At 41.7% G+C, this 12,986-nt stretch overlaps 1 protein-coding gene across 1 annotated transcript in view; it reads right to left on the reverse strand.

Annotated features, from left to right (window-relative positions):
* Window positions 1–2,357: 2,357 nt before the first annotated feature.
* The window catches only part of LOC122539962 (tumor necrosis factor receptor superfamily member 16-like), a 182,791-nt gene continuing 172,162 nt past the window's right edge, over window positions 2,358–12,986 (reverse strand). The window contains exon 6 of the mRNA XM_087977886.1: window positions 2,358–4,669. Coding sequence (XP_087834012.1) covers window positions 4,365–4,669 — 305 coding nt within the window. The 3' untranslated portion in view covers window positions 2,358–4,364. The remainder of the gene's footprint in view (window positions 4,670–12,986) is intronic.

The following is a 12,986-nucleotide window of genomic DNA, read 5'->3' on the forward strand; positions in this document are numbered from 1 at the left end:
TAGGTTTCCTTGGGTTGGTGATATCATTTCCTGTGGTGATGTCAAACAAGCAGACAAAACACATCCAGAAACCTTAGCCACTCTCTCTGACGTTAAAGGTATCTTGGAAATGACTGCCAGACTACTCAGACCTCTTGGCATCATGGTTGCCCACAAACCCATCAGCACACTAAAACAGCAGCTAATGAATTTGAAATACCCTATACAGACAAGCAAAACTAATGTCATTTACAAAATACCTTGTAAGAAACGTAACAAACACTACATTGGACAAACAGGCAGAAAACTAGCCACCAGGATACATGACCATCATCTAGCCACAAAAAGACATGACCCACTCTCACTATATTCCATCCATACCCTCTCTCGCTAGTATCCTTACATACAGATGAGGAAGGACACCACTTTGACTCGGACAACACATCCATCCTAGGACAAGCCAAACAGAGACATGTACAAGAATTCTTAGATGCATGGCACTCCAACTGGAACTCTATTAAAAAACACATTGACCTGGATCCCATTTACCAACCCCTGAGAAAAAGAACAGGAAAGACATTACAACAGGAAATGACACCACCAACCCACAGAAACCTAAACATATAAATAAAAGGCGGGGCATACTGCCAGTGCTTCACCGGAGGCTCACTGATGATGTTACCTAGTATGTTGACGAAACATCTGAAAACAAACCTTCCAGCTCAGCGAGCAAACTTACATCTGGAATCTCAACCTGAGCTACAAATCTTCTCAAAACTCGCTAATATTGTTTCATGCCACTGGTCAGGAAGCTTTTGGAAAGATGAATGCAGGAGAAAATTAACTGTTACGTGGAGATGTGAGGGCTGACAATGAGACAGTATGGACTTGTCAAGGCCAAATGGGAAGTGGTACATTTTTCTTATTAAGAATGAAAAGAAACAATACAATGCAAATAGTGCAAATTTTCAGAAGGTGCAAATAGAGTGGCATGGGGGTTGTTTGTGTACAAATCTTTGAATTGGCAGGGTATATTAACTAAGCAGTTACTGATGCACACGGAATGCTGGGCTTTACAAATACAGGCATGGACTAAGGTTCTGCATTGTAGAGTCACCTCACCCAGCAGCATCAGGAATGACAATATTTGCTGGAATTGCAGAAGTCCTCAGACCAGTCCTCAGCCCCCAGAGTGCTGGGAAGCGTGGTCAAGGCTGACTGAAGTCAGACTTGTCCTGCGAATAAGCAAGGCATCAAGGATCTTCCAGTGAAGGGGGCCCCTGTCACTGACAGGGCTTCCTCTGGGCCATTGAATTTGAAATCAGGAGAAATCCCCTTCCCAAGCGTTTATGTACATCATTTCAAGGTTGAGACTCTAATTGTGTTTGGGTATGGATGTAACATAGAGATGAGTGGGGCAGGAAATATTTGTGTACATAGTAGCTTCAAAAATGTTACATGAATACAAATACACAAAAACAACCAAGCTGAATCATGTATGGAACATGGGTTCTGTAAAATCCAGCCAAGGCTTGCAGTACAGGAACAAGTCGGATGAAGCAACAAAATGGTAGGGACAAAAAGAAAATTCATTCATGTTAGTAATATTAGAAGCATTCAGACCTAATAAACCTGAAAGAGATGAGGGAGTAAATCAGGTGTTGCAAAGGGTTTCCTCTTGAAATGTAGCTTGGCCTTGTCGAGTTTAAGACAATAGTCTTATGCTTTCAATATAACAATAGCCAACAAAAGGAGCCTCACCTTCAAGGTAATGCTATCATTCATTTTGCAATTTCTGGTTAAGAAATAGAGGGTCAATAAGTTTGAAGTTAGGCTGGTTAAAATTGTGTGAATTGAGCAGGAATACAAACTGAAGTAGTGATGTATATTGTGTTTTGTGCCTCAGAGATATGTAGATGTAACTATCATGAGGTTGCATGTGTCAAAAAGAGCATTTAAAAGATCTGCTTTCTTATTCTTACTGCTGCCTTGACAGTACAGTGAGCAGTCAGCACAAACAATCAACCAGCAATTACTGTCACTAGAAAATCAGTCTTCGACGTTCTGAATCTCTACTTGAAGTTGCTGAGTATCAAAATGTATTGTGCGAATCAAGGGAATACCACTGATAATGTCCTGCTTTGTCCTTTCCATGGACAACAACCTTTGCACGTCAGTTCAGCATTCCTCCAGTGTCTGACAGACTGAAGAAATGATCTTCTGGAATTCCATAAATGCTGACTGTGTGTCCATTAAGGGTGACGAGGTGACAGAATACTGGCCTCTGAGGAGTTATTTTATGAGCGACAAGCCTCACCACAGAACTACACTGACAGAAGAAAAATGAATAAAAGAGAATATTTGAGCAAAATAAAAACTTGATTTTACACAGGGTGTCAATTTATTTCTGTAATAAAAATTCCAATAAACTAGCTTTATAATACTGTTAACTTTATTAATTAGTAAAAGATTTGACATTCAGCAATCTAAAGAAAATCATACATTTTTTTAACATGGCAATGGAGACTTGGCATGAAATATTTAACAACTAATTTGCAGAAATTAAGAATGTTTCCAGAAAAGGTGCAGCTCTTTTTAGCAGTCAACATTAACACCTTTTAACCTGCATTTGGTTCCCTGACATCTGTACACACTTTTCGCTTCTAGGATTCTTCTAAAAGAATCTGGTAGCTTAATGGTGTCTCTCAACTATAGCTTTGCATCCTGCCACATGTGGCTTTCCCAAGTATAACCAAAGACGAATGTTCAGCCAGTGAAAGAGTCCAACGCTCTCACACAAGCATAGATTGAAAAATTCTCCTCCAACCTAGATACATCACAGATTCAAAATCTCTCAAGATAGGGACATAATCTCTAAGCCCAACATTTCCTGCCTATCCTTAGTTGCCCTGAGAAGATTTCTGATACAACTGAATGGCCTTTAGGTCATGTCAGGGGCACATTGACTAGGAGACTGAAGTTACACATAGGCCACACAAACTAACGAGAGCAGTTGGTTTCCTTATTCCAAAGGATATCTCCATGAAGACTTGGGTCTCCATTAGGCACTGAATTTACAATGAAAGCCCTGTGAGCTTGATTCTGAATACTAATGTCCAAGTACACCCAAATACTAATAAAATCCACTTTTGGTCACAGGCCTCACATTTTACAGCTATATATGGTTTGAATATTAAAACGGTGCATTGGCAAAAGTGACGAAGCAACTTATTAATATCTAAGTGATGCACAATAGCTTACACACTCACAGGGATAGCCACACTGGCATTTCTCAACTACTTTAAAATAACAACACAAAAGTAAACATTGTTCCTTAATGAAAAGCGATGTTGGTCATGAGCCTTCTATTGGCCTAGAATCAGGAACAGTCACTAATTCTGTCAAGTGCTAAACCTACTTAATCTTTCAGAAATTTTAATTACAGATTCATATTCAGAAAATACAAATTACTTAGAAATTAACATTGTATCTGACCTTGGAATGAAAAAAATATTCCCATCTGTTTCAGTTCTACCTTTTGTAGAAACAGCCGAAAGGTTTCAAGGAATGAGTGGGCCAATTTTGTAATAATAAAATCACATTGTCCTCTCTAGCCATCAAGTTGGGTCCCCCAACTCTAGTAGTTTTGATTACTATCATTTCTCTTCACAATTGAACCACATTGCAAAGATGTCCCGTGCCTTATTAACACTGGGATTAAAATTGTCCTGGCCATTTCCGTTCTTGGTACGGAATCACAAGCAGTTAGATATTGTTAAAAATTCCAAAGTCATGTTGCATTGCCTTTTCAGATAAAATTAATATGTCTAAGGTTTCAGAGACCTCACAGTGAAAAGACACACAAACACACTCGGTTAAGGATTAGCCAGAACATCTCTAGTATTTTGGACTACGCTAGAATTAGTTACACAAACTCTATTTGGATACATGCGGAGGGGGCTGCTAACAATATACAAGACTTATAACATACTTTTCTGTTCAGTAAAGAGTGCTGAAGCACAACATACAATGTCCATGCTTTGACATTTACACATATGGCTTAGTTAGCACTCAGGTTTAATAAAACTTGGCCCATTTGAAAACGTATGCGTGGCGTTTGTTTTTTTTTCCTCTAGTGGTTACAGAAAAGACAAAATTTGACATTATAACATGAAAGCGCTTTCTGCTTCTGCGGCACACAGTCACTTTGTAAAGGGGAGAAGGCAGGACAATACTGAAAGTTATGCATCAGTGCACATAAGGGTGTTCTTAAGCATAGGACTGAACACCCTTTTCCTTCAGACGTTCTATAAAATCCACTCTTTTGTTTCCAATTTCAAAAGGAACAGTCAGGAGAATTAAGGCTGTTGCTGACTCATTCACTCTCACACGGCGGACGTGGCTGTGGGTTCACTGTTGAGGGTTTCGACGATGTCATCCCTTTTCAGTTTCCGTAGGGCAGTGCAAAGTGCGTCCGTGGTGGCAGAGTCCTTGGCTGCCCAGTCGGAGAGGAGGGCACGCACTGGGTGTTCTTCCTGTTTGAAAGTGTCTATATGTTCATCATTATACCCCAGCAAACCAGCAAGGTTACACCATTCAGCATCCTCCTCAGAATTATTCAGCAGCTGCTCTACCTCCTCCTGCTTGTGTGGAGGAAGAGCAGTGTAAAGGATTGGCTCAGCTCGGGCGGCTACAGACAGAACACAGAGAAAGAGAGAGAGACCATCAAATAACAACAACGATGAAGATACCTCAGCACATCTTTTCATATAAGTTCAAACACCTTGCAGCTGTTAGAAATAACTGATGCAGGGGATAAGTGAATGAATGAAAAAAAAACTCTCTCATAAATACACTATCAATGAGATTACTCCTTAACTTGGGGGTGGCATGGTGGCTCAGTGGTTAGCACTGCTGCCTCATAGCACCAGGGTCCCAAGTTCAATTCCAGCCTCAGGCGACTGTCTATTCTCCTCGTGTCTGTGTGGGTTTGCTCTGGCTTCCTCTCACAGTCCAAAGATGTGCTAAATTGCCCCGTAGTGTTAGATGCATTAGTCAGAGGGAAATGGGACTGGGTGGGTTACTCTCCAGAAGGCCAGTGTGAACTTGTTGGGCCAAAGGGCCTGTTTTCACATAGTAGGGAATCTAACCTAATCACTTCAGTGTTTTAAGAGACTAACTGTTCAAATCAAACATTTAAGACATCAATAAGCAGCAAAAGACCAGCAGACCAAGATGTGTCAACATTGTGAATATTTCTTTTTGAAGCTATTACTTCAAATCAAATCAATCACTTTAAATCTACGAATATTTATAAAATTCAATATTCATTAATTTCAGATTTCAACAATTTTCACCCAATATGAGGCACGCACATAGCTTCCCGGCATTGATTGTAGGTAGCAAGGGCTTCGTTCAATGAACAAGCAAACATTACAAAGGGAAGTGTGCAGGTCGTTCATTTATTGGCAGCGGTGGATGGGCAGAGTGGGACCAAAAACAGGTTAGTGAGGTCCACCCATAACAGACGCCCACGAAATAAAACCAGCGAATGTCAGGGATGGGCAGTTGAAGTTGCTTCATATAAAGAGGCAAGATCTGATACTTCAATTGATCCTTCAAAGACAGGGTAGCTATAAAGTAATCTCAGAATCCATAACTTTACTCCCCATAGTAGGGGAGTCTCAAACTATAGGACATAGTTTGAGGGGGAGAGATTGAAAGGGTCTTGAGGGGTAATTTCTTTCACAAGGGGGTGGCGAGTGTCTGGAACAGGCTGCCAGCAGTAGTGGTGGAGGCGAATACAATTTTTTCATTGAAGAAATGTTTGGACAGGTACGTGGATGGGATAGGTACTTAGGGATTTGAACTAAATGAAAGCAAATGGGACTCGATAAATTGGGAAAACTGGGTGGCATGGACAAGTTGGGCTGAAGGGCCTGTTTCCGTGCTGTAACCCTCCAAAACTCGAAATGGGATGGTGTCTTGATTAAAGCGCCCTGAACATAAATCCAAATCCCACAGTCTGATCTTGTAAATACAGCAAAAAATAATGGATGTGGACAACCAAAGACATTCCTGCAATTTGGTTACTACTTTTTAATGAGTAAATGAATTTGAGCTGTATTGAGCACTAACAATTACACCTGTTGTGGGTCAATTATCTGTGGCCAATAATGTAATGGAGATTTATTCATTTAAAGTCAAAGGGTGTTTTCCTATCTTCCTGGTGGTGGAAATTGAATAAAGATTGGTGCACTTTGTGTCTTTCACTGTGTCTCACACCTGCACACACACACCATGGGTGCTGGGGCAAAAAATAAGCACTACTGCACTTAGGTGGTAGTGTGGGGGTTAAAAAAAAAAAAAAAACAGGAGTATTGGGCGGGGGCTTGCTGGGTCTGTAAAAAAATAAATAAAAAAAAAAATAGGGATTCACAAAAAAAAACAAATTAAAGTCAAAGGGTGTTTTCCTATCTTCCTGGTGGTGGAAATTGAATAAAGATTGGTGCACTTTGTGTCTCTCACTGTGTCTCACACCTGCACACACACACCATGGGTGCTGGGGAAAAAAATAAGCACTACCGCACTTAGGTGGTAGTGTGGGGATTAAATTTAAAAAAAAAGAAAAAAATATATAACCAGGAGATTTGATGTGAAGGGCAGTGTTTGTCACTGGCCACCCGGGTGTTTGCCTAAAAAAAAAGAAAAAAATATATATATATATAAACAGGAGGAAGGGCAATGTTTGTCACTGGCCAGAAAAAAAAATTAAAGTCAAAGGGAAGGGAAAGCAGAAAAATGTATAACTGTAACCCCATTTCAAATCACCCACATGGTTTCAGTTCTTAACATACTGTCTTATTTTCCATTATTGCATCATATTTAAGGAAGGTTAAACTTTACTGCCAAACAAAAACAACCAGAATAACTGTGGATGCTGGAAATCAGAATTGAAAATAGAAATTGCTGGAACAACTCAGCTGGTCTGGTAGCATCTGTGGAGAGAAAACAGAGTTAACTTTTCCAATCCAGTGACTCTTCTTCTGAATGGACCATTAAATTTACTTTATTCCTATTGGCATGAGGCTTGAGGCCAAATCGTTAAAATGTATCGGTCTCCAACCAGGCTTTGAAATATTCAGGTGGACACGGTATTGTCACTGAATTGGTAATCCAACGGCCCAGGTAAATGCTATGAGGGTATGGGTTCACATCCCATTAGGGTTATTGATGGAATTTGGAGTCCATTAATACAGTCTATAATTTAAAACAAATAATGGTGACCACACAGTTATTATCAATTGCTGTGAAAACCTATCTGGTTCACAGACGTCCTTTTAGGAAAGAAAACTTGTCATTCTGATCTGGAAGGCCTACACACATGACTCCACACTGGATTAACTGCCTCCTGGAAAGACCTTCTAAAACTTTCAGCTTAAAGGCAACTATAGATAAGCAACAAATGTCTGCACGAGTTAGAATAAATTTTAAAACAAACTACAAGTAAAGTAACTTGATGTTGTGCAATTAAACTTCTGATGCATCAGGTTTAAAGAGAAATTGGGCCATTCAAAATTTCGCCAATCCAAGTATCCCCACCCTCCCCCTCTCCACAAGCTCAACCGTGGCAGAACAGGATCCCACGGGATTCATTCTCATGCCAGTTTAGGAACAAGGTAAGAGCATCCTGACTGGACTGCCTGGCTTTGAGGCCCACACATTGGAAGCTTCAGTGTACTACTTAATAAGCCACTTCTCAGCTGAATATTGACAACAGCTTGCTCACATCTGACAGCTCATTTTATATTAGCAAGTAACCCGTTAAGAGGTCAGAGCAGGCCATCTGTTTTCAGTGCTTCATTACATGTGTTGGCATGCAATAGGCACTTGATGATTATAGAGCAAAAAGACAGCACAACAATTTAAATTGCATTTAATCAGCATGATCCAATTTTTCCAGGAAATGCATTATTATCAATTGAAGGGGTCAGAACTATAATAAGGACAGTTTCACAGAATGTCAAACAGGCAATTATTTTGTTAATTACAATGTCAAATGGTGTGTATCATTTTGTTTTTATTCATTCACGGGATGTGGGAATCACCAGCCAGACCACCATTTATTACCCACACTGAATGTCCTTGAGAAGATGGTGTTAAACTGTGTTCTTGAACCACGGCAGCCTGTGTGGTACATGCACACCGAGCGAGATGACAGGAAGGCAGTTCCAGGTTTTTGACACACCAACAATAAGGAGAAAGTGAGGACTGCAGGTGCTGGAGTACCAGAGTTGAAAAACGTGGTGCTGGAAAAACACAGCAGGCCAGGCAGCATCCGAGGATCAGGAGAATCGACGTTTCGGGCATAAGCCCTTCTTCTTATGCCCGAAACGTCAATTCTCCTGCTCCTGGGATGCTGCCTGGCCTGCTGTGTTTTTCCAGCACCACATTTTTCAACACCAACAATAAGGCATGGTGGAACAGTTCTATGTCAATATGTATATAGCTAGGTGGGAAATTTAGTCCCTGTCCATCCAGGTTGGACAAGTCATGTGTTTGGAAGTTTACATCAAAGAAAAGTGACTGTGTCTTGTCTTTTACTTCTAATTACTTGGAGATGCCAGTGTTGGACTGGGGTGGACAAAGTTAAAAATCACACAGCACCAGGTTATAATCCAACAGATTTATTTGGAAGCACTAGCTTTCGGAGTGCTGCTCCTTCATTGTGAAGGTTAAGATCATGCTCACAGAATTTATAGCCAAAGGAGTCCAGTGTCATGGAGATGTGATACAGGAAACAATCTTAGATTAAAACTTTCATCTTTTAAAATTGGATATGCTGATTTCTGTTCTTTGATATGTAAATCCCAGTACTTCTTTTAAATTACATTCTCAAGGTCGTTCAGCTTTTTAAACAATAGGTAGGAAGTCTGTCTGAGTCCCGATGCTATGCCAGACTGACAAACAGAGTTTTACAGAGTTTTCATGAATTCATACAGTTTTTGGGAAAAATAGAATGTAATTCTGCAAAAACAAATTCACCCCATTAGCTTATATGTGTGCACATGTAGGAGCGATAGATTGAGTGTGTGTGTGAGTGTGTACATGTGGGCGTGAGTGTACATGATAGAGTGTATGTGTGTGTGTAAGCTTGGTTAAGTGTTTGTGAGTGTGATGGGGTAAGTGTGAGAGGGTGCATGTGTTGGTGTGAGTGCGGAGAGTGCATGTGGGTGCATATGAGTGATAGCTTGTGTGTGAAGGAGGGTCTGCATGTGTGTGGGTATGTGTGGGTGTGTGCGCGCAGTGGGGTCACCTGTAGTGTGACATGAACCCAAGGTCTGGTTGAGGCCATTGCCATGGGTACTGAACTTTTCTAACAGCTTCTGCTCGGCCACTCTGTGTTGTTGCCTGTCCTGAAGTCCGCCTTGGAGGATGGTCACCTGAAGGTCTGAGGTTGAATGTCTCAGACTGCTGAAGTGCCCCCCAACTGGGAGGGAACATCCTGCATGGTGTCCATTCATCTGCTACCGTAGCCTCTGCTCAGTCTCACCAATGTACCATGCCTCAGGGCATCCTTGCCTGCAGCGTATGAGATAGATCATGTTGCCGAGTCACATGAGTACTTGCCACATAAATGGTGGAAGGTGTCCCCACGTAAAATGGTGTCACCCGTGTCGATAACCTGACACATCTTGCAGTGGCTGCTGTGGCAGGGTAGTATGGTGTTGTTGTCCTGAAAGCCAGGCAGTTTGCTATGAATCATGATCTATTAAAGGTTTGGTGGTTGTTTAAAGCCTAGAAGTGGAGGCGCAGCAAAGTCTTGGCAAGGTGCTCATCCTCATCGATAATGTGTTGCAAGCTGCGAAGAACATGGCGTAGTCATTTGGCTCTCAGGAAGTAGTGGACAATGAAGGATAACTTGCCTGTTGCAGCCTTTGTCTGCCTCCTGAGGAAGTCATTACAGTTTCTTGCTGTGGCACATCGGAACTGGCGGCCAATGAGTTGAGTATCATACCCTGTTCTTATGAGGGCATCCTTAAGCACTTTCAAGTGTCCGTCACATTCTTCCTCATCCAAACAGATCCTGTGTATGCGGAAGGCTTGTCCATAGGGGATGGCTGTTTTAATATGTTTTGGGTGGACGCTCAAGAAGTGTAGCATCATGAGGTTATCCATGGGTTTACGGTACAGTGAGGTGCTGAGGTGCCTATACTTGATAGAGATGCATGTGTCCAAGAATGAGACAGATACTAAAGAGTAGTCCATGGTAAGTCCGACGGTGGGATGAAACTCATTGATATCACTGTGTAGTTGTTTCAGTGATGTTTCACCATGGGTCCAGGGGAAGAAAATGTCGTCAATGTATCTGGTGTATATAGTATTGGTTGGAAGTCCTGCATAAAAAAAAAGTCTTATTCAAACCTGTGCATGAAAATGTTGGTATATTGGGGTGCAAATTTGGTCCCCATGGCTGTTCCATGTGTCTGGATGACGAACTGGTTGTCAAAGGTGAAAATGTTGTGGACGAGGATAAAGTGGATGAGTTGTAGGATGGTGCTCAGAGATTGACAGTTGTTGGTGTCGAGTACTGAGGTTGTTACCACGATGCCATCACTGTGGGGTTGCTGGTGTAGAGTGCTGAAATGTCCATTGTGACATGGAATGTTCCTGGTTCGACTGGTCCATGGGGCTGAGTTTCTGTAAGAAATCTGTAGTGTCGCGACAGAAGCTGGGGGTCCCCTGTACAATGAGTTTCAAGACACCTTTGACGTGGCCAGAGAGGTTCTCACACAGGGTCCCATTGCCTGATACGATGGGAAGTCCTGGTGTGTTGGCTTTGTGTATCTTCAGAAGGCAGTAGAAGTCGCCTACGCTAGAAGTGCGTGGGATGAGGGCAGGTAGGAAACTCTGAAGGACTGGATCCAAAGCCCTGATCAACATGTTTATTTCACGGGTGTGCTTTGTGATCGCATTGGCTTGTAGTTGCCTGTAGTGTTCCAGGTTGTTCAGTTGTCGGTATACTTCCTTGCAGTAATCTGTTCTATTCTGAATGATGATGGCTCCTTCTTTATCTGCTGGTTTGATGACGATGTTGCAATTGGTTTTGATACCATGGATAGCGTTGTGATCGGGTGATGTTTTTCTCTACCTTGTGGGCGCGGCTGATGAATTTGACATTCACATATTTCCTGACAGTTTGAGCAGACATGTCAAGCCCAGGGCAGCGGCCCTCCATGGGACCCTCCGGTGACCATCCTCTAAGGCGGACTTTGGGACAATCAACAACACAGGGTGGCTGAGCAGAAGCTGAAGTCCGGTACCCATGGGAATGGCATGGACCTTGGGTTCATATCACACTATAGGTGACCCCACTACACATACACACACACACTCGTACACATACTCTACCACACTGGCGCGCACACTTACCCAAGCTTACACACACTCTATCACGTGCACTCATACTCACATGCACACTCAATCTGTCACTCCTACATGTGCACACATATATGCTTATGGGGTGAACATGTTTTTGCAGAATTACATTCTATTTTTCCCAAAAACTGCATGAATCCATGTAAAACTCTGTAAAACTAAACAGAGGATTTGTTAGTCTGGCACAGCATTGGGACACAGACAGACTTCACACCTATTGTTTAAAAAGCTGTCATGATTTGGAGATGCCAGTGTTGGACTGGGGTGCACAAAGTTAAAAATCACACAACACCAGGTTATAGTCCGACAGGTTTAATTGGAAGCACTAGTTTAGGTAGTTGTGGAGGACACAATTGTAAGACACAGAATTTATAGCAGAAGTTTACAGTGTGATGTAACTGAAATGATACAATGAAAAATACCTTGATTGCTCGTTGAGTCTTTCATCTGTTCACATACCATGATAGTGGGTGTTAGCCCCCTTCAACATATTGTCTAGCTAACATCAATTGTTACAATTAACTGAGAATGTAACTTTTAAAAAACAGTCTTGTGATTTACACATGAAAGAAGTGAAACTATCATGGTATTCAAACAGATGAAAGATTCAACAAACAATCAAGGTAGTTTTCAATGTATAATTTCAGTTACATCACACTGTAAACTTTTGCTATAAATTCTATGCCTTACAATTGTGTCCTCCACAACCATCTGATGAAGGAGCGGCGCTCCGAAAGCTAGTGCTTCCAATTAAACCTGTCAGACTATAACTTGGTGTTGTGTGATTTTTAACTTTAAAAAGCTGAGCTATCTTGAGAAGGTAATTTGAAAGAAGTTCTGGGATTTACATAGAAACCAGCATATCCCATTATAAAAGATGAAAGTTTTAATCAAGATTGTTTACTGTTTCACATCTCCATGACACTGGACTCCTTTGGTTATAAATTCTGTGAGCATGATCTTAACCTCCACAACCACCTGATGAAGGAGCGGTGCTCCGAAAGCTAGTGCTTCCAAATAAGCCTGTTGGACTATAACCTGGTGTTGTATGATTTTTAACTTCTAATTACATCCTTTTAAAACTCTGAACAACATTAAGAAGAAGAATAGAAGAAAATTGTTGTGGTTCTGTTCACCGAGCAGGAAATTTTTGTTGCAAATGTTTCGTCCCCTGTCTAGGTGACATCCTCAGTGCTTGGGAGCCTCCTGTGAAGCACTTCTGTGGGGTTTCCTACGGCATTTATAGTGGCCTGTCCCTGCCGCTTCCGGTTGTCAGTTTCAGCTGTCCGCTGTAGTGGCCGGTATATTGGGTCCAGGTCGATGTGTTTGTTGATGGAGTTTGTGGATGAGTGCCATGCTTCTAGGAATTCCCTGGCTGTTCTTTGTTTGGCTTGCCCTATAATGGTAGTGTTATCCCAGTCGAATTCATGTTGCTTGTCGTCTGCGTGTGTGGCTACTAGGGATAGCTGGTCGTGGCGTTTAACTAGCACCTGAGCTACAAATCTTCTCCCAAACTTTGAATAGAAGAAAATCATTAATCAGACTCAAAAAGTAATTGCAATGAAGTG

Source organism: Chiloscyllium plagiosum, unplaced genomic scaffold, assembly GCF_037043375.1.
Source record: "Chiloscyllium plagiosum isolate Xiang-an unplaced genomic scaffold, Cpla_swu_hap1 HiC_scaffold_32, whole genome shotgun sequence".
Classification (NCBI taxonomy): domain Eukaryota; kingdom Metazoa; phylum Chordata; class Chondrichthyes; order Orectolobiformes; family Hemiscylliidae; genus Chiloscyllium; species Chiloscyllium plagiosum.